Genomic DNA, 22103 nt, shown 5'->3' on the forward strand with positions numbered 1-22103 from the left:
TTATGGCCCCTGATTGTACCAAAAATTGCGTTTTTAGCTTGTGGACCCTATAGAGGTCATAATTTTTGTCCGATTTAAAAAAACGTTTTATTATATCACCGTTAAACCCTAAGAATGGCTGAGTTCGAATTTCGTGAAAATCAGCCCAAAATTGACAGACAAAATGGCCGCCGTTCGTTCTCAAATAGCGTAAAAGTATGGTATATCAAGGTTGTGGACACTATAGAGGTCACAATTTTTATCTGATTTTGTTGAAACTTGAAATGTAAGTTTATAACCTAAAGATCTTGGTTCCTTCGATATTCGCGCCTATCAGACTGTAACTTCCTGAATTATGGCCCTTGATTGTAGGAAAAATCACTTTCTTGTTAGCTTGTTCTCTATCCATCTCTCGAAAATGTGGGCGTATCCTGCCTGGCAGCCGCTGGTTTAATTATGGGGTACAACTAAACTACGGCGAGTAGATTAATGAAACTATATAGGGTAGCAGATATGGTTAGTGAGTATACATTCTTAAAGTTTGATGGACTTTCATTGAGAGGTTTTTGGTACAGGGACTTAGTGCTGCAAGGTACGAAAATAGCTCAATTTAGGTATGTCATTTTATTCTATCCATATCTCACCCACTGCAGGTATTAGAATATAATGGGAATGCTGACTGAAAAGGCAAAGATCTATAGTATTAAGAGCCATTCCACGAGAAAACCATGCAGAAGGTTCGAAGGTGGGGGTCGGCCAATAGAGTTCATATTTACAGGGTTTGGTCGACCCATCGTGCCTACTCCCCAGTAAGCGAGATCTTAGGGACATAAACCTATATTTCAAGTTTTGTTGAAAGTGGATAAAAATTGTGACCTGTAGAGTGTCCATAAACAAATTGTGGATGGATAGGGGCGACGACAATATACGTTCACACGAAAATGTGGACGGACAGGGGTGACGACAATATACGCCCACACGAAAATGTAGGTGTACAAAAATAGCGAGGTGTTCCTATTTTTATTACGTGCGGATTTGAATATTTTGTCGACATTTTATAAAGGAGAAAACGATGTTTTGACATCACAAACTATTCTTATTTCGGAAGTCCTTCATTCATTTGCTGTCATATAAACGAAGACACGTTATTTTGAAGGAATATTACTGCTGTGAATTTGAAGCCGAAGCAGGATTGGCAAGCTTTCATTCAATCAATGTATTACGAAAACACGTAATTTTGTACGAATATAAATAACATAAATTTGAATACCATACGGGAATTAAATAGAATGAATGGAATGAAATGGGGTTTAACGTCCTACTTTTCTGCTTCAACTGGGCTAATGAAGTCGGGAGAATTAATTATCAAAAATATCGAGGTGCACCTATTGTTGTTACGTACGGGATTTGAATATTTTGTTGACACGTGATTTTTAATTGTGGTATGAATCGTTTGCTTAAATAATGATAAGAGTTATGCCCCTTTACTTTCGGTATAATTGTCGACTTTCATCATTTGAATTGAAATGTCTCATTTTTCATAGAAAAAAAATGTTTAAATAATCACGATCGACATATTAGATCGAGAATTTGCGAAAAACCATATTCACTGGGAGATGCCATCTTGGATTTGTAGACTGGATACCAAACCACACCAAGACTGAATATTTTGGCAAAGCGGGTTGAAGGGGAGCTGGAGTTGATATATTGACCCTTTGAATAACAATATAGGCGACTGGGTATCTGAATAATCCGCCGATGTATCCCAATAAAAACTGAAGTTTTTGGTAACTTTCGACACAAATTTTCATCACGTGTATGCTGTATCGTAAGGCCTGTCACTGAGTCAACTGGCGCGGTTTCGAATCCCCGGTTGTACGTGACAAGGAGTAGGGTTGCCTTTCAAAACTCGTGGGTTTTCTCCGGGTCCTCCGGTTTCCTCCCACTGCTAAAGACCCCTACGCGCAAGCGAATTATGGAAATAAAATTGAACCATATGTTAGTCCCGAAATGACCTAGTTTGTGTCGAGTGGACGTTAAACCCCATTTCTCTCTCTCTCTCTCTTTACTTGACAAACGAATCAACCGATATTTACTGTAAATGCCAAAAGAACTGTTCTTGGTAAATATATACTGCGATAGAATACATAACTCTTATTTATTAAAAAGATATTTTAATACTGGGTAACATATTTACAGGTACAATTCTACATGTGAACGTCATTTGGTTGGGTATAGTAACGTCTATCTATAGCTGCTTCCCCTAGGCCTCACAGGACCTCTCTTCTCCGGTCTCTCCCGGTTCCCTCCAGGTCTGCCTAGGTCTGATTCTCAACTAGGCTTTTTATAAGGTGCAGCAATATCTGTCGCGTCAGATAGGCACGCCATAGTTAATAGCATTAGTAATCAGAACAATGAAAACTAATTATTAAGAATCACACATCTTATCTTTAGACAAAAAGTGTCAATACGTATTAAGCCCAAATCTTATATCATAATGACACTATTAGCCCGTTCAGACGCTTATTTTGAAACCAGTTCATAATCGCTGGGGTTTTTAAGACAGCATCGTGTTGCGTTCACACGTACTATAAGCCAAACCAGTTTAACTATTCTGACATCTTCGGTCGGAGGTTAGAGTTAACTGCGCATGGGTAGCTTCACATTCTTTATTCGGTTCTCACATGCTTTCGATAACATTGGCACTGTCTAACCCCAATATTTTCACAGGAATGTAACTAACTGCGTACTGCGCATGCTCAAAGCAAGATGGAGCTGGGGTTTTTAAGCCAACCCGTTCAGACGGCTAAGATGAACCAGTTTAAAATGAAAAGCCTTCTCGAAGACAGGTCGCGAGCAGGGGTTTTTAAACTAGTTTATTTGCCCCACATTTGCGTTCAGACGCTTAAGTTAAACTGGTTTAGCGATCCCCAGGGTTTTTAAACCAGTTCAACTTAAGCGTCTGAACGGGCTATCTGAGTATACAAGTTTGACAAACCCATTACATCTTACATAATATTATGTCAACACCCCACACCTGATATAGATTAAATCTTACAATTAATCTGTCACTTAATATATGTGACTCCCCACAGCATACTGAGTCACAATGAGGAAATTTGGAAAATTGAGTTATTGTTATTTTCACATTCTCCAACTCATTACCTTCAATTTGATGTATAGTTTGTTTGAATTGGGCAAAAATTGACTGAGCTGTGTCCATTAGAAGCTACCCAACTCACAAAAGTAAGTTTTGAGAAAAAGCAAGTCAAAGATTTGGTATGTTCCAAAACAAAATCCCATAGCAACCAGGCCATTTATCTGCTGTTTTGTCATTGAATATATCTTTCCATGGGTTTTCAGGGGTGCTGAAGACAAAAATTGTAGTAAAAATTTGATCCGACTATTTCCGGAATTTATTTGCTATATTTTGTCGTTGAATATGTTTTTTATTTAGGATTTCAAGGGTGCTGACGACGAAAATCATAATAAATGCACTCCTTTCGTAACGAAACATCCACAACACATACGGCATAATATTCACATGATATTGTTATACTGAAGGACAATCTATACATTAGTCGTCTGTTGTGTATAATATAACTTTAGTGAGATTAACTTAGTTACTCTCATCAATTAATTAGCACCGTAGTGCCAGGTAGTGGTCAGGAGATTAAGATTGTTGATTGGATAATCATCAAAGAAGCTGCCACAGCTGTACGTTCAGAGGATACTCAATGGCAGACTCGAGAATCGTCGCATTTCGGCTCGTTGGTCGTTCTCATTTTTTCGACCCATTGTGATAAGAGAATTTTAAACAATAATGTTTTTATTGTATATTTGTGACCATATCTCCAACTTTACCTGAGCAAAGAATTGAAAAATGTTCGCAAAAACGCAACCTGACCCTTGTCACACGTGCTGTTCAGCAAAGCTTTTGGGCCACCGACACCACGGATGATCGCCCCCAAACTGGTAGACCAAGGGTTACCACATGCGACAAAACCGCCATGTTGTGCGACAACACGTGCAGAATCCCTTCACACGGGCATCTGAGACAGCACGTCAGACAGTGGGAACACACGGAAGACCCATCAGTACCGATACAGTGCGCAGACGTCTCACCAGAGAGAAGATCCATTGCCGTAGACCTTACCGTGGACCGATCCTCACCCCATGCCATCGAAGTGAACGTCTACAATTTGCCCAGCAACACCATAACTGGTGACACAGGCAATGGAGAACTGTTTTATTCACAGATGAGTTGGTGGTATTGCGTATCAACTGCAGATGGCAGGACCAGAATATGGCCTTGACGTGGCTAGCGTTATTCTAACCAGTGTGTCATGGGGAGGTCCAAGCATAATGGTTTGGGGTGGAATCGGCCTGAACCAGAGAGTGGGTCCTTGGTCCAGCGAGAGGAGGCGGCATCACAGCAGAGCGCTACATCGATCAAGCTCTCGGACCCTACATCATACGACATTTCACACGTCATCGAAACAACGTTTTCCAGCATTTCAACGCCCGTGCCCACACCACCAGAGTTACTTGGGACTTTCTACAGCAGAATGGTGTCAACGTTATGCACTGGCCAGCCCTTAGTCTGGACTTAAACCCGATTGAACATCTTTGGGATGAAATTCAGAGGAGACCTAATAACGTTGTACTGAGACCAAATATCGGCTATATTGCGCCAGGCTTTTATGAGAGCGTGGTTCCATGTGCCTATGGCCTTAATCAATCATCTGGTCCACTCCATGTACAGATGCTGCGCTGCTGTTATTGACACTCGCGGTGAACACACCAGATACTGATGTATAGACAGACTGTGTACAGACTCAAAACCTTCTCGTGATGTCTTGGAATTGTGATGAATTAATCACTAATGTGTCAACATACTGTTCACAAAAAATTGCTTTGATCCATTTAGTAAGTCGCTTTCTAGAATGATTTGATTAAAGTACCTCTCTGATTTTGAAATCGTACTGACGTTATTTTTAATGTTTAGTATAGTTAATCTCTCTAGACTAATTTTCAACATTTTATTAATTCGGCAATATAATCTCATGATCTAGTAGAAGGATGATGAATTTTTGAACAGAAATTCGTAAAAACTAGCATAGTGGTCATGTACATCTGTAGCATACTCCTCGCAGTGTTTTGTTTGATTAGACCTAATCCCACTCAACACAGCCTTCATGAAAGCAAATTTCTGTTCCAAATTATGACTGATTAATAACCTATACCGAACTGCGCAACAATATCATTCAGGTTTAAACAGAGCTCCAAATAAGTTTACATAACGTTACATCATGATTCACGAAATTGATCACACCCAATTAACCGGTGCATAGCAGAATATTGCAGAAAAACTAATTGCGTGACAAGCGAGGTTATCAAAACTGCTACAATGTAAACAATACTATACTTTCACCGTTTTTAATACCTTAAATCACTGTCCAAAGTTTTAGGGAAGACCCAGATTAAACGAAAGGCTGTCATGTTGCTGTATTTAGGAGAGATTTGATTGAACGGGAAGAAGAGACACACTTCCTCAAAAACTCAAGTATCCAGCAATTGCCAGAGAGGTATTTCGCGGGCCATTGCTTCAGGAATATGCTAGTGTAGTTTCTTTCGGATAATTGGCTACTAAACCAGATTTTATTTGTGAAAAAAGACGAGAAAATAAACAGTTGATTTCAGCCGTCATCTTGGATGCTGGAGTACAAACCTAACTTCGGCCTGGCAAATAATAATAATATGTACATTTATACAGCGCACGTACTCCATGCATAGAGGCATGTTCACTGCGCATACAATTAAATTAATTTATTTAATCCTGATAACAAGATGGGTTTTAAGTCTTGATTTAAAACAAGAAAGAATTTGAGATGATTTAATGATCCCCTTAAGATTGTTCCACAGTTTAGGCGCATACACCTAGAACGATCCTTATCCAAATGATTTTAATTTCCACCTTGAGCAACACAACTAATGGAGGTGTGTCCGTCGGAGATTACGCGAGGGAACTTGTATTTGCATAAGATTAGATAAGTATATTTGAGCTAAGCCATTCATACACTGATATGTCAAAGACAGATTTTTGAAGATGATTCTTTCAATGATTGGCAGCGTTTTGAGTGATTTCAGAACAGGAGTAATATGAGAGTATTTTGATGATCTGGTATTCGAGCTGCGGTATTTTGTACACGTTTTCATACGCCCACATTTACATGCAATCTGGTTAAAACACAGATCCTATTTCGTTCCGTTTTTATAGTTCAAAATTTTGTTTTACTTGTCTTTACTACACTTGGATCTGGAAGAGTTGTTATTTAACTCGTGTTCTGAATGGTGTCTGGGATAAGCCAATGAAACGGTCTGTTATGGCGAGCTTTAGGCATGTTTTTCACGGAACTGTGGGTAATCCACTAGTAACATCAATGCTGATTGGTTAATCAAATGTCTGACGTCATAGGGTCATAAGTCGGTCTTTTGCCACCTGACGTGACCTATTGCTATAACTTGTCAGATCTTCATGTAGTGTAGGCCATCGAAAGTATAAAAAAACGAAACGAAATATAGATCTGTATTTTAATCAGATTGATTTACATGTGGACCGGGGGGCAGTAGTAAAAAAAACATCATACGTCGAAAAATATGCACTGGACCTGGGTAGACCACCCACCCATTAAAATCTTGCGTAAAAAAATATGCACCATCATTTTTAAGAAAGACCCCCCTAAAATCTTGCGCAATAAAATGTGTTCTTCACAGTTGCTTAATTGACCACCCAAAAATCATGCGCAAGAAAATGTGTTCCTCACAGTTGCTTATTAGACCACCCTAAAATCTTGTGCAAGAAAATGTGTTTCTTGAAATATCTCATTTTAGACCACCCAAAAGTATGTGCAATACCTAACTACTAAAAGGCTGAGCAATAGAACAAATGACAAGACGATATGTTATAAATACAGTATTTATATGAGTTGATGTTTGACAAAATTCTGAGTCTGAATTATTAGCAAAGATAGTCTAAGACTGCCCATATGCAGAGACAGGCTAAAATATATGAACTTAGGCTTGTACCTATTCATTTATTGTGCTTTCCCATATCCACTCAAATCTACTGATCACAGGTTGACCAATTTTAACCAGAGTGTGGAGAAGTAAAAGATTACCCAAATCTCATCTCGGCATGCTGCGGTGTTGTGGGTAAAAAAGATGTTGACCCTCTCCACACGACATGTTTATTAGGAGTGGGCTGGCAATGAATATTTATGTAAATAAACATATACAAGAAACAGGAGTTACAGTACAAACATAAACAAGTTGACAGTTTTCTTTGTTGACAGTTCTAATTCAATAATTAGAGTTCACAGGTCACGGAATTCGCAGTTCACAGAGTTCAAGATGTCTATGGAGATCCGCCATGTTAGAAAGCATGGGTTTTCACGAAATTAAAGTTCACTTTCCCCGGAGGAATTATAAAGTTAATCACAGTCGTTCACCATTCACTTAAGTATCACAATTGTCCTAAAAACATAGTTACCAAACACCACCTCTGAGACAGGGAAAAAAACAGTATCGACACGGCATTGTAACATGCTTAAGGGTGAATCTTGCGTTTTGATTGGTGGATTAGACACTGTCGATTGGACAATATATAACACCCCTCTGTTTTAGCAAGGCGAATAACTGCGTATATAAATATTACAGTGTACTTTTTTTTCATTTTGTGCTCAGCCATCTTCCTCAACTCAAATCTTTTATTGACAAATATCTTCAAGAAATTCTGCTCAAATGACTATCACACTATTTTCAAACTTCATCCAAACACATCTCTGAAATATATTAAACAGAAGAAAATCAGTCATAAACAGGCATCATAAATTATTCGTAACTAAGCAGTGTGGACAATTTTGTTTTATTTTTTTGCACTCTGCAGTGTTTACTTTAAAGTGTGGACAATTTAAATCAAAGTTTGCCCAAATTCTGAATAACATGATCCGCCTGATAATGAGTCATTAGTCTCAAGAAATTGTTTGAAAATATAGTCACTAGGGGAGGTGAAATAGCAGCTGATTTGGGCATAGGATAACGAGAAATTATGCTAAAATTGACAATGACAATGATTGACAACACGTCAGAACGATATACATATCACATAGTTTTATAGGGTATTCTGAGGGGTGTATGCAAGAACTGCTCTTCTCTGAACAAGAACTAGCAATAAAATTGTGTTGACGGTCTGCAAATAAAATAATAAAGGCTAAAAACTCGCCCATGTTAAAGTTATCAAAACTTCGAAAGTGTTGCCAAGAGTTATCCCTGTGTAGTTTCGGTTAACAGGCCATAACTAATTCATTCACGACTGGCACTACCGGTCAAAAAGGCCACACTAAGGCTAATTTACTAATCTTTTTAAAAATCTTCAAATGTTAAAAATATTTTATTTGAAATATCCGAATAGCATTTTCTTTCATAATTTATTTACCAGCGACCCAATTTTCTTACCCGGAAATGCTTTTTTTCTTTCAGAACTCTGTTAGACCATCCAATTTTCTTACCCGGAAATGCTTTTTTTCTTGCAGAACTCAGTTAGACCACCCAATTTTCTTACCCGGAAATGCTTTTTTTCTTGCAGAACTCAGTTAGACCACCGAATTTTCTTACCCGGAAATGCACTTTTTCTTGCACTTTTTTCGGCTGGCAGACTCACCCCACCCCCCAGTTGCTGTTTGCAATTTTTTTTACAGTTGCCCCCTGTGTGGACATATATTGCCGTCGCCCCTGTCCGTCCACAATTGTTTGTGGACACTTTACAGGTCAAAATTCTTATCTGATTTTGACGAAACTTGAAATATAGGTTTATCTCCAAAAGATCTTGGTTGCGATCGATATTGGCATGTATCGGACCGAAACTTCATGGATTATGGCCCCTGATTGTACGAAAAATCACGTTTTTAGCTTGTGGACCCTATAGAGGTCACAATTTTTATGAAATGTAAGTTTATAACCCAAAGATCTCGGTTCCTTTCGATACTCGCGCATATCAGATCGTAACTTCCTAAATTATGGCCCCTGATTGTACGAAAAATCGCGTTTTTAGCTTGTGGACCCTATAGAGGTCATAATTTTTATCCAATTTAAAAAAATGTTTTAGTATATCACTGTTACATCCTAAGGATGGTTGAGTTCGAATTTTGTGAAAATCGGCCCAAAACTGACAGACGAAATGGCCGTCCCTCGTTCTTAAATAGCGTAAAGATATGCCCCCTGATTGTACGAAAAATCACGTTTTTTAGCTTGAGGTTCCTCTAGAGGTCACAATTATTATCTGATTTAAAAAAAAAACCTTTGAATATATCATCTTTACACCCTAAGGATGGTTGGGTTTGAATTTTGTGAAAATCGGACCAAAACTGACAGACAAAATGGCCGCCCCTTGTACTCAAATAGCGTAAAAAATATGGTATATCAAGGTTGTGGACCCTCTAGAGGTGACAATTTTCTTCTGATTTTGATGAAACAGGAAATGTAAGTTTATAACCCAAAGATCTTGGTTCCTTTCGATATCTGAGCACATTGGATCGTAACTTCCTGAATTATGGCTGGGGGGTTGGATGGCTGAATGGTTAGCGTGCGCGCACTGTATCATAAAGTCTGTCATTGAGTCGACTGGCGTGGTTTCGAATCCCCGGTGGCAAGGAGTAGAGTCGCCTGTCCAACCTCGTGGGTTTTCTTCGGGTCCTCCGGTTTCCTCCCCCTGCTAAAGACCCCTACGTGCAAGCGAATTATGTAAATAAAATTAAACCATAGGTTAGTCCCGAAATGACCTAGTTTGTGTCGAGTGGACGTTAAACCCCATTTCTCTCTCTCTCTGAATTATGGCCCCTGATAGTACGAAAAATCACTTTTTGTTTAGCTTGTTCTCTATCCATCTCTTGCAAAATGTGGGCATATCCTGCCTGGCAGCCGCTGTTTTTTTTTATTATTGGCACTAGATGTTTCTACTAACAAGCTGTTACATTAGTTAATCTTTCAAAGAACATACAAGTGTAGCAGCTACTTTCTCAAGTGTAGCAGCTACTTTCTGGCTAATCAAGTGTCTTATATGGCCAATGTTCCTGGATGACCTGGCGCCTGGTACGTTCGGGCATTTTTATGCGCGAACTCTTAGTTTTTTTTTACTGGCATGCGCACAGGTACTATTTCTTTTTCTTTTAACAAGTACCCAAATCGGGGATTTTGTGCGGAGGTAGTTCGGAGGTAAACAGTCTGTGAAGTACAACATTTGCCACTGTACCTGTGTATCGCTAATTATAAACCGAATGTGTGAAGACAGTTCATACATATCACTCAAAAATTTTTCAGTACAAACTCAGTTGATTCACGCTCGATTTGCTACTAAACAAACTCATCGGTTTATTTTCTCAACAGTGTGACCCGAAGTGACCGCGGATTTATTGACCTTGTATGAACTTATCCATAGCTATATCCTTACACCGAGAGAAATTATCTAGTCTCGGTGAAAAGAACCATGGTCATCTGGTAGAAAATTACTTTTGTATTTTTTGGAACGGAAAACAGTGTTTTTAGAAGCAAACTAACCTGCCGCACTTGAGGAAGTCATTATACTAATAATAAAAGGCGAGACCTCTTTTTGCGGCGCAGGCTTATCACTGAGTAGTAAACCGTCCACAAACAATAATATAGGAAGCCTAGTGACGAGTGTAGTAAGTAGACTATAGGTTTGAGTCGAGATTACTCGCTTTCAGTTTACTCTGTTTTTGCGATAACCAATTATGTGAGAAATACCATACTGACATTCGGTTTTTAAAAGTTGTACACGAACTAAATGCGTTTGTTAGATACTGACAGAGCAGCCCCGAGTCGAACAATCGCCGCCAGAGCTGTCTTCGTCAGCTAGTTTCACAATATCGTGCAATAGGTGTATTAATGTGATTTTTAGGTTTAACCCCGCAAACAATGCCAAAATAGTGTTTTCACTGCTTACAGAAAAAACCTCCCACACACTCCCTATCGAGCTGCCGCTCGGTCTGCGCAGCCTCATGCCTGGCACATACTGTCAACATTGTATATTTTTCCGTTTCCGCCCTTCCCCCCCACAATATATATTTCACGGCTACGTTGCGACGGTACCAGCATACCCAGTTGTTGACACCCATTACATCACTCCTGTCTAACAAATCATAAAGCTGTGGTGTTATGGTGGCGGCATAGTATTTCACCGTAACACCACAGCCACTCTAACCATTCATAATACATCTAACTATCCCTTTACAGCACTTCACTCCCTACACATTTCCCCTCGTCCTACTTTCCCAAACGTCAACAACACATCTCATACATCCAGTTCGCTGATTAACCCTTGTACCACGTCTACTGGATTGAAGATAACATTTTCAACATGCTTAAATAAGTTAAATTGAATCCTGTGAGGACACCCAAGTTCTTCACAGTGTCTAATGGTACAAGTATTGCATCTCCTACAACCACATTGTTTGTACTATTTTGTAAAAACTAAATATTAGTATTACCGGTAGTAGTCCTCAACTTCCATTATTAATAGAATTGTTCTCAGCCCTGCAATGTGTGAGATATAGCATCATGAAAATTATGTTTTAGCATATAGCAAAAGCTATGTCTCAAAATAAATTCCTTGTGGCCTCAAATGGTTTCGGAAAAATTTAATAGTCATATATATTGAAGTAGTAGACAGGATCATTCATAAAAAATAATTTAAAAAAAACCCAAAAAAAACCCAAAAGGCAATTTATGGGAAATATTTGAATTTTTTTTTGTTTAAAAAAGTATGTTTTTTTTAACTCAAAAATGGCTATAGCTGGTTATCCGTAACTACAAGGTTGGTGACCCTTATATTTCATGTGGTGTATATGGGGTACTGAATGACCAAATCTTGAAAGTTTGGTCAACATCGCCCGACAACGCTTGTGCCGCTACTTTTAAATTTTGCATGGTTCTCTTGCAAACCCATTCTTAAATACCCAGTCCTAAACCCTTTTTATTGATTATCTCACTAAAAGGATCTCAATACACTGAAAGAGTAAGCTACCTCTATTTATCATTTATGAACCATTAACCTTTTTTCAGCCGACAAAAGATGGATTTAGATGGTCAGCACCAAGGTAAGTATTATTATTATTGTCCCCCGCCTTTCGAAAAAAGCAGGGGACTATTAAAATGGGTTCGTCTGTCTGTCTGTCCGTCACACTTTTTGGGACACAATAACTCTCTTTCTAATTGAGCTAGAATGTTCAAACTAGGCCAATGCCTTGATGGAGTCTGAAGATGAGCATTTTCTGCTTAGGCTAAGCAGAGATAAGCAATTTGATTGGTTGATGCTTTGGGACACAATAACTTGAGTTCTAATTAAGTAAGAGTGATGAAACTTGGTGTATAGTTTCATTACATCAATACCTTGACTAAGTTCGATAAAGAGCATGTTCTGCTCAGGGTAAGCAGAGCGATAAGCAATTTGATTGGTTGAGACCTTGGAACACAATAACTCTCATTCTAATTGAGCTATAATGTTCACACTTGGCGTAGGTGTTTTTTAGGTGAATGCCTTGATCGAGTTTAATGATAAACATTGTCTGCTTACGGTCAGCAGAGATAAGCAATCTGATTGGTTGATGCTTTGGGGCACGATAACTTTGGTTTTTATAAAGTGAGAGTGATGAAACTTGGTGTATAGATTCATTATATCATTACCTTGACTAAGTTTGTTGATGAGAATTTTCTGCTTAGGCTAAGGATCGATAAGCAATTTGATTGGTCAAGACTTTTGAACATAACAACTCTGCTTTTAATTGAGGTAGAATGTTTAAACTTGATGTAGATGTTCATTAGGTGAATGTCCTGACTGAGTTCAATGATTAACATTTCGAGCTAAAGCTTAGCAATTTCATTGGTCAATGCTTTGGGACAAGATAACTTTGATTCTATCAGATAGAGAGTGGTGAAACTTAGTGGATAGATGATAATTTCTTTGATTGCTTGATACTTTTGAAAAAAATAAATTGTCGATTAATGAATATGTATCATCTATTTATTTTGGTATTTTGGCGGGGGACATCAGCCTCACTGTTGGCTTGTTATTATTTGACATGCACATTGATTGAGGGAGAAATACTTATTGTCTTCTCCCTCTGTTTGATTTAATTACTCACAATATTTTTATGTACTGACACAAGTAAGGAATACTTACCAGGTAACTTAGATACTCGCATTATGAATATTACTGACCATTTTTAGGAAAATTGATGTATGGTTCAGGTACTAATGAGTTTAAGCAGCTACTGACAACCTGTATATTTCTCATGTGTTTCAAAACTTTCCATGTATTGTAAACAAAATATACAATTTCTACTTGCTTTCAGGACTTCTCACAAACTACCCCAGTTACTACATACCGGTACTGTAGGATCGATTCTCCAAACTATGCATCTTACAGTGTGAGGGGGTCCACAATCTTGGTATTACGTAATTTCTTTTCGTTTTTGATGAAACTTAAATTAAAATGTATGTTTATACCCCAAAATTCTGGGTTCCTTTCGATACTTGTGTGTATTGGACTGTAACTTCCTGGATTAGGATTTTTTTTTTTTTTTTTTTAGCTTGTTCTGTCCATTGTGAAAAACATTGGAATCATAACTGTCATTCTGAGTTATCCTTCCTTTTCCGAAACCCCTGTTAATGCTACAGAGGATAAAGTTTAGTGCTCTGTTAAACATATGGAATTGTTTTGTTTTTTTTTACAGTAAACAAGGATTATTATCACATCAGTTTCATAAAGCTGGTGTATTTTACTTCTCAGACCAAAATTTTGATGAAGCAGCCGAATATATCGGAACAATTATTGTCAAACCTAAACAAAAAGAACACATTGTAAATCTTACAGAAAAGGGATTTATACCAGGTAATTTACATCTATTTTGAATAATCTTTATATTGACAATTAAATCTATGCTTGTAGACATAATAGCATGCTCCTAAGGGTTAGCCCAGTACTTTAAATGATTCATATGACGAAAAAGTCAATTTGAATTTGATTACCGGTATGCTTTATTTCTTGTAGATTTACTGTATGCATATACCGGTGATAGAGTATGGTGGACATGGAATGGAGATTCTGTAACAGATCTCATAGAAAATCTACTTATTGTAGAAGAAGATAAATGTTTAAACCCTGCAGCCAAAAATAAGCCTGCATCCCCAATATCGGAAGGTATAATATATTAGAAATAAGTTGTTTTAGGAAAAAAAACTAGGTTATTGCGAGTATTTTCCGCTTTATTAAGCTTCTTCAGGCAAACTTTACCAATTCCAACTAACCTAGTTTTTTTTCCAAAAACAACTTTATTTCTAATATCTAACACCTAAGAGTAGCTTCAATTATAACCTTTCACTATATTTAGGGGGGTTGGATGGCTGAATGGTTAGCGTGCGCACACTGTATCATAAAATCTGTCATTGAGTCGACTGGCGTGGTTTTGAATCCCCGGTTGTACATGACATGGAGTAGGGTCGCCTGTCCAACCTCGTGGGTTTTCTCCGGGTCCTCCAGTTTCCTCCCACTGCTAAAGACCCCTATGCGCAAGCAAATTATTGAAATAAAATTAAACCATATTATGTTAGTCCCGAAATGACCTAGTTTGTGTCGAGTGGACGTTAAACCCCATTTCTCTCTCTCTCTCTCTCTTTCACTATATATAAATATATATATATATACCGCTAGCTGTTAAATTAATATTTTGGTGTCTTTCTTTAATTTAATATATATATATATATATATATATATATAAGTAAAATTTATGTTGGCGAAATGAAACTACATAATTTGTGCTAATGTTTTCACAACCGAAGTTGCTCTTCAGGCATTTATTATAAAATTAATTATAAACATTAACTATTATGACGTCATAACGTCATGGTTACATTAAGAATATTCTACAAGGGCGTTTGTTTAGTAGCTTATAGACTACAAACATTTAATACATTCATTTTATTCCCATTAATCATTCCTTATGGGAATTAAGTTTTGGGTGATATTTTTCAATAAAATAGCTTTCTTTTACCTCTAAAAGGTCATTATTATTGCTATTAACTCTATACATAAGGAAGACCCTAAATTTGCTCCCAACACATACTTCAAGATGCTCACTGATTGGAATCATCCTGTATTTGGTTTGAAGTATGTGTTGTCTGTGGAGATTCATTCTTAACCTTAGCATCATTTGGGTTTTCCCTATGTAAGTTCCCTCTGGACATATTATGAGATAGATCACGTAGTCTGATTGACAATTCATGGGTTGTTTAACATAAAATGTACAATCCGCATTTCTCTTAATGGTTGATCCTTCAAAGATGATTTCACATGTTTTGCATCTAGGGTCATTGCATTTTGTTACAGCTGGTACTGGGCTGCATGTACGACACGCAATAGCACCATACACGTGGGAGGGGTTCATTGTCAAATTTGACACTTCAAGGAAGGGTTGATGAAAACTGCCGCTTGCTGGTTTATCCTATTCATGTTTGCTTTCCAATCAGTTCTTGCATAAGATTTACTGTTTAGCGTATCTTTGCTTTAGTGTGTTACATTTAATTTGATTGGAGACGTGTTCGTCAACGTCAACCGACAACACTGCAACAATTGGCCGTGGCACTGCAAGAGGAGTGGGTCAGATTGCCCGGTTGATTAGGAGCATGCCCGGTTGATTAGGAGCATGCCACGACGAATTGCTGGATGTCTGAGGATTGGTGGAGCAATTACTCATTATTAAGACAAAAATCAAAAACGTCCATTTCACTTTTGACAGTGTATCTCTTTGTGAGTGAAATGGGGCCATCAGATAAGCCGCCCATATGAGCTGTTTATGTTCATCTGTAGGCAATCGACCTGTTATTAACATACACTGGTTACCTCTAATAAAAATAGCAGTGCATTTCTGCAGTTTTGTATTGTTTCTCAATATCCCCTACTTTTTTTGAAGAATAAAAGGTATGCCAATAGGAACTGATTTCAACACTGGTTTAATAACATTTTAACATTTTAAAGTAATTTTCGTCTGTCTTCGGACTATTCATAAATGATGCATTGTATAGAGATGGACACTATAGTATATTTATACATATGTCCATTCACAGTTTGTTTGTGGACACACTACAGGTCACAAAGTTTATCAAATTTTGAAGAAACTTGAAATATAGGTTTATATCCCAAAGTTCTCGGTTCCTTTCAATATTGGCATGTATTGGACTGTAACTTCATGGATTATGGCCCCTGATTGTATGAAATTTTAGCTTGTGGGCACTCCAGAGGTCACAATCTTCATCCAGTTTTTATGAAACTTAAAATATATGTTTATAACACAAAGATCTCGGTTCCTTTCGATATTCGTGCATAGTTGACTGTAACTTCCTGGATTATGACTCCTGATTGTACAAAAAAATCGCAATTTTAGTTTGTAAACCCTCTTGTGTTCACAATTTTTATCTTATTTTAAAAAAGCTTTTTAATATATCACCATTACACCCATATAAGTTATTGTGGGGTTATAATCACTTTTGGTCTATAAATTTATTTTTCTCTATCATAAGAAATATCATAATGAATTTTTCACTAGATGTCCTAGTTAATATCTTTGACATTAATATTATGGTTTAGATTTGTACCATGTATTAGATGGGGAATCAGCAGGATTAATGACAAGAGTTGGATTAGCTACCAATCATTTCACAACTATTGGTGTCTATCATTATCGTATAGCTGAAACTGATGAGAGTGTTAATACTTGTTCTATTATTATAAACCCAGGATCAAAGGTATACACCATTATTATTTATATTATAAGTGGGCATATTGTCGTCACCCCATCCAATAAGTATTGCCAGAGTTATGGCCCTAGATCACTGTGAAAAATCTTGTGGCTAAAGTTATAATCCGATTGACTTGAAATTGATACCCAGTGTTTCAGGTCATGAGACATAATTTCTGATAACTACCTTGTGAATGTTCTAACGACAATTATTATCATCCCATCTGTATGAAATTTATGTGCATCCTTTAAATTAGTGAAATGAAGAAGCTTGTTGAATTTCAGCAATTCTGTTAATTATGTTTAGAGTAATGGCACTTTGTCGAACCCTCTGAATGCTCAAACGACAAAAGTTTGTCAGATACAGATCCCATCTGTATGAAATTATGTGTTATTTAGATTAGTGAAACAAAGAAGCATACTGAATTTCAGCAATTTCCATTGAATTTCAGTAATTTCTGTTTATTGCTGCTAGAGTTATGGCCCGTGTTTCACTTTGTTATCATCAGATCTGTATGAAATTTATATGAAACTAAGAGACAGAGAGAAATAAAAAACTACCGAGAACAAATTGCAAAAGAATTTCATTCACTGGAATCTAGTAAAGGGATGTCTAAAGGACTCCCAACTCAAAATTGTCCGCTGAAACCCTGTAGCGTTTTTCATAATAAGCATAAATCCAAGATGGCCTCCAATTGGACTTTTTGTCCTCCATATCTTGGAAACGGCTCGTTTTACAGCAATAAATGTATTATCATTCGAGTGAATCTGGAAATTGTCTATATAAAGCTTTTTTTAGGATTGATAATTTTGGTGTCTAAACGTATGTAACTCGGGTCAAGGAATACACTGAAATCATTCATTATGTTGTGGGGTGATTAGATGATAGTAAAATCTAAAATGCCAGACAATATGGCCCTCTACACTACAAGATGCATAATGTGTAGAACTGGTGTCACACCTTATAATAACGGGCTTCTGCGTTAGAATATCCATTAAGCAAGTAGAAAAGCTTAATTTTGGTTACTATTCATGGAAACTTGTGATAAATATACGTGTTGTCAGTAGTCGCTTAAATCCGTCAGTACTTGCACCGTACGTCAGTATTCCTATAAATGGTCAGTAATAATCACAAGGTGAGTATTTAAGTCAATTGATTATTATTCCTTAACTGTGTCAGTATACAAAAATAACGTGACTAATTAAACAAACGTGAGTTTATCCGAACATATCACTAATCAGACGCGTGTGGGAGAAATTGGAAAAAGCGTGACTAATTAAGAAACCGTCAGTATTTAGGCTACCACTTACTACCTGAGTGAAACCGCCAGTTATCTTTGATGTGCGTCAGTAAGTGGAACCGTCGCCAGTAGAGCGTGAAATCGTTAACTGTATAAATTTCTCGTGAGTATTGGTACTATAAGTGATTATAAGTATCCTGAATAAATTAATTATTATTTATTAATATTCTCGAACTGGAGCAAATTTTTTAAACAATAATGAATTGCAGTGAACAAAGGGACTATTGTCGACGATTTCGATTACCGTCGTAGTTTGCAAAAGACACCGAAGATGGTTAGATAGATCTATCTAATATAAATACCTTCATATTTAAATATGAATTTAAATGCTCAGTGGCAAGGTTTGATTCGTCGCACTATTTGTACCGCTCCCGTTCTTACAACGGCTTCCCCATGCAGAATACGGCGCAATGTGTATTGTTATTTAATTTACAATTGATATTTTTCCTCGTTATATGCAGATTGGCACATGTTTTGGGGCAGGCGGCACTTTGTTATCTGTATGGATTATTAAATTTGGAATGACAACTAATGGTTAAAAAAATCATCAACACCAATCTGTTGTCGCTAATTTTATTGAAACAGATAATATGATAGCAGATAATATTAAATTTCATACATATACATATATACAAGCTGAAATTCTGAGCACTGAAGAATCGTGTGAATTTCTATTTACATTTGAGAAATAGTAACTATCAAACAATATATATATAACTTTGCAAATAGTAATAACATACAATAAGGCACGATATACAATGTTAAAATACAATATGATCGTACGTTAGAGAAAAAAATGAATTTCATACATACAAGTTAACCGAAATTATGAGAACGGAAGAGTCTATTACACGATAAATATAACTAATACATTGCATGCAACGGTAAAATAGTAAAACCATGTACAACGTTCGATGTGCGTCAGTAAGTGGAACCGTCGCCAGTAGAGCGTGAAATCGTTAACTATATAAATTTCTCGTGAGTATTGGTACTATAAGTGATTATAAGTATCCTGAATAAATTAATTATTATTTATTAATATTCTCGAACTGGAGCAAATTTTTTAAACAATAATGAATTGCAGTGAATAAAGGGACTATTGTCGACGATTTCGATTACCGCTGTAGTTTGCAAAAGACACTGAAGATGGTTAAATAGATCTATCTAATATAAATACCTTCATATTTAAATATGAATTTAAATGCTCAGTGGCAAGGTTTGATTCGTCGCACTATTTGTACCGCTCCCGTTCTTACAACGGCTTCCCCATGCAGAATACGGCGCAATGTGTATTGTTATTTAATTTACAATTGATATTTTTCCTCGTTACATGCGGATTGGCACATGTTTTGGGGCAGGCGGCACTTTGTTATCTGTATGGATTATTAAATTTGGAATGACAACTAATGGTTAAAAAAGATCATCAACACCAATCTGTTGTCGCTAATTTTATTGAAACAGATAATATGATAGCAGATAATATTAAATTTCATACACATACATATATACAAGCTGAAATTCTGAGCACTGAAGAATCGTGTGAATTTCTATTTACATTTGAGAAATAGTAACTATCAAACAATTATATATAACTTTGCAAATAGTAATAACATACAAAAAGGCACGATATACAATGTTAAAATACAATATGATTGTACGTTAGAGAAAAAAATGAATTTCATACATACAAGTTAACCGAAATTATGAGAACGGAAGAGTCTATTACACGATAAATATAACTGATACATTGCATGCAACGGTGAAATAGTAAAACCATGTACAACGTTCGATCTTGGAATATCTCTCTTGTGCGAAATTACAAAAAAAACCCAAAAAACACACACATTTATAACTACACTATATTACATATTCAAAACTGAGACAATTCAAAACACAAGAAATTACGAACACTATAGCAAAACTTTTGTTAAAATATTTTCAACAATTAGAGAGCATTTCTATGTCTTAAAATATCCGAAATTTGCTATTGAGTTCTTCTACAATAGTCACGCCGATTAACAAATTTTCGTTTAATGATACAGTTTATCAATAAACTTACCAGAAATTGATATAATTAATGATTTTACGCTCTACTGACCCAATCAACATTCTTAATCTGTTGAGAATGTTGATTGGGTCTCTTAATCTAATGGTGTGTCCTCACTGTGCCCACTTTTGATTAATCCAATTAAAGTCTAATTAGGATTAGTGGATTAAGCTGATTAGGATTAGGTGTTATAGGTAATTACCGGTAGATGGAAAAAAAAAACAAATATTTTATGTAATTTTTTTTTTATTTTTCGATGTTTTATATATATTTAGTTCTGACCTCGGCAACACAGTTCTCACAGCATTTTGCATACTAACTTCGAAATCTGTAAACACATGGCCTGGGTTAAGATTAACATTGACAAGTGCCCATGTTTTGTCTCTAACACATCTGAGGAACTCAACATATGTTGCCTCCTTCTTATCGGGTAATAGTGCATACACCAAAGGGAACATTTTTGTCCCCCGCCTTTCGAAGAAAGCAGGGGACTATTAAAATGGGTTCGTCCGTCTGTCTGTCTGTCTGTCTGTCTGTCCGTCTGTCTGTCCATCTGTCTGTCCGTCTGTCTGTCCGTCACACTTTTTGGGACACAATAACTCTCTTCCTAATTGAGCTAGAATGTTCAAACTTGGTGTATGTGTTTATTAGGTCAATGCCTTGATGGAGTTCGAAGATGAGCATTTTCCGCTTAGGGTAAGCAGAGATAAGCAATTTGATTGGTTGATGCTTTGGGACACGATAACTCTCTTCCTAATTGGGCTAGAATGTTCAAACTTGGTGTATGTGTTGATTAGGTCAATGCCTTGATGGAGTTCGAAGATGAGCATTTTCCGCTTAGGGTAAGCAGAGATAAGCAATTTGATTGGTTGATGCTTTGGGACACGATAACTTTTAATTGAGCTAGAATGTTCAAACTTGGTGTATGTGTTTATTAGGTCAATGCCTTGATGGAGTTCGAAGATGAGCATTTTCCGCTTAGGGTAAGCAGAGATAAGCAATTTGATTGGTTGATACTTTGGGGCACGATAACTCTCTTCCTAATTGAGCTAGAATGTTCAAACTTGGTGTATGTGTTGATTAGGTCAATGCCTTGATGGAGTTCGAAGATGAGCATTTTCCGCTTAGGGTAAGCAGAGATAAGCAATTTGATTGGTTGATGCTTTGGGACACGATAACTTTAGTTCTAATTAAGTGAGATTGATGAAACTTGGTGTATAGATTTATTATATGAATACCTTAACTAAGTTCGATAATGAACATTTTTTGCTGAGGGTAAGCAGAGTGATAAGCAATTTGATTGGTAGAAACTTTGGAACACAATAACTCTCCTTCTAATTGAGGTAGAATGTTCAAACTTGGCATAGGTGTCTATTAGGTGAATGTTTAAACTTGATGTATATGTAGATGTTCATTAGGTGAATGTCTTGACTGAGTTCAATAATTAACATTTCGAGCTGAAGCTAAGCAGAGCTAATCGATTTCATTTGTCGATGGTTTGGGAGAAGATAATCTTGATTCTATCTGATAGAGAGTGATGAAACTTAGTGAAAAAAATAAATGTGCGATTAATTAATATGTGTCATCTATTTATTTTGCAATTTCGGCGGGGGACATCAGCCTCACTGTTGGCTTGTATTGTGTACAAAAGCATGTATAGTGTAGATCTGGGTGAATAAGGTAGGACTCATGCTAAGTGTTCCATCACAGTATATAGTGTCTTGTGTGGAAAACACTAGAAACCTGTTGTCGGCTGCTGCGTGGAGAAGGAAGTCGTCTCCGGATGTGGTCTTGGTGTAAGAATCTGGAAGCTGGATATCGTTGCGGGTCTGAGGAAGTGCTGGGAGGATCTTTGCTCGGGCTCTATACAGGGAAGCACAGCAACTATAGAATGTTGGAATCTCTCTG

General features: G+C 36.9%; 1 protein-coding gene across 1 annotated transcript in view; it reads left to right on the forward strand.

Moving 5' to 3' along the window:
• Positions 1–22103, forward strand: part of LOC126828357 (uncharacterized) — a 209077-nt gene that overhangs the window by 126677 nt on the left and 60297 nt on the right. Inside the window, exons 11-14 of the mRNA XM_056102298.1 lie at positions 12118–12152; positions 13788–13945; positions 14105–14254; positions 16697–16854. Of these exons, the coding sequence (XP_055958273.1) occupies positions 12118–12152; positions 13788–13945; positions 14105–14254; positions 16697–16854 (501 nt within the window). The remainder of the gene's footprint in view (positions 1–12117; positions 12153–13787; positions 13946–14104; positions 14255–16696; positions 16855–22103) is intronic.

Source organism: Patella vulgata, chromosome 7 (assembly GCF_932274485.2).
Source record: "Patella vulgata chromosome 7, xgPatVulg1.2, whole genome shotgun sequence".
Classification (NCBI taxonomy): Eukaryota; Metazoa; Mollusca; class Gastropoda; family Patellidae; genus Patella; species Patella vulgata.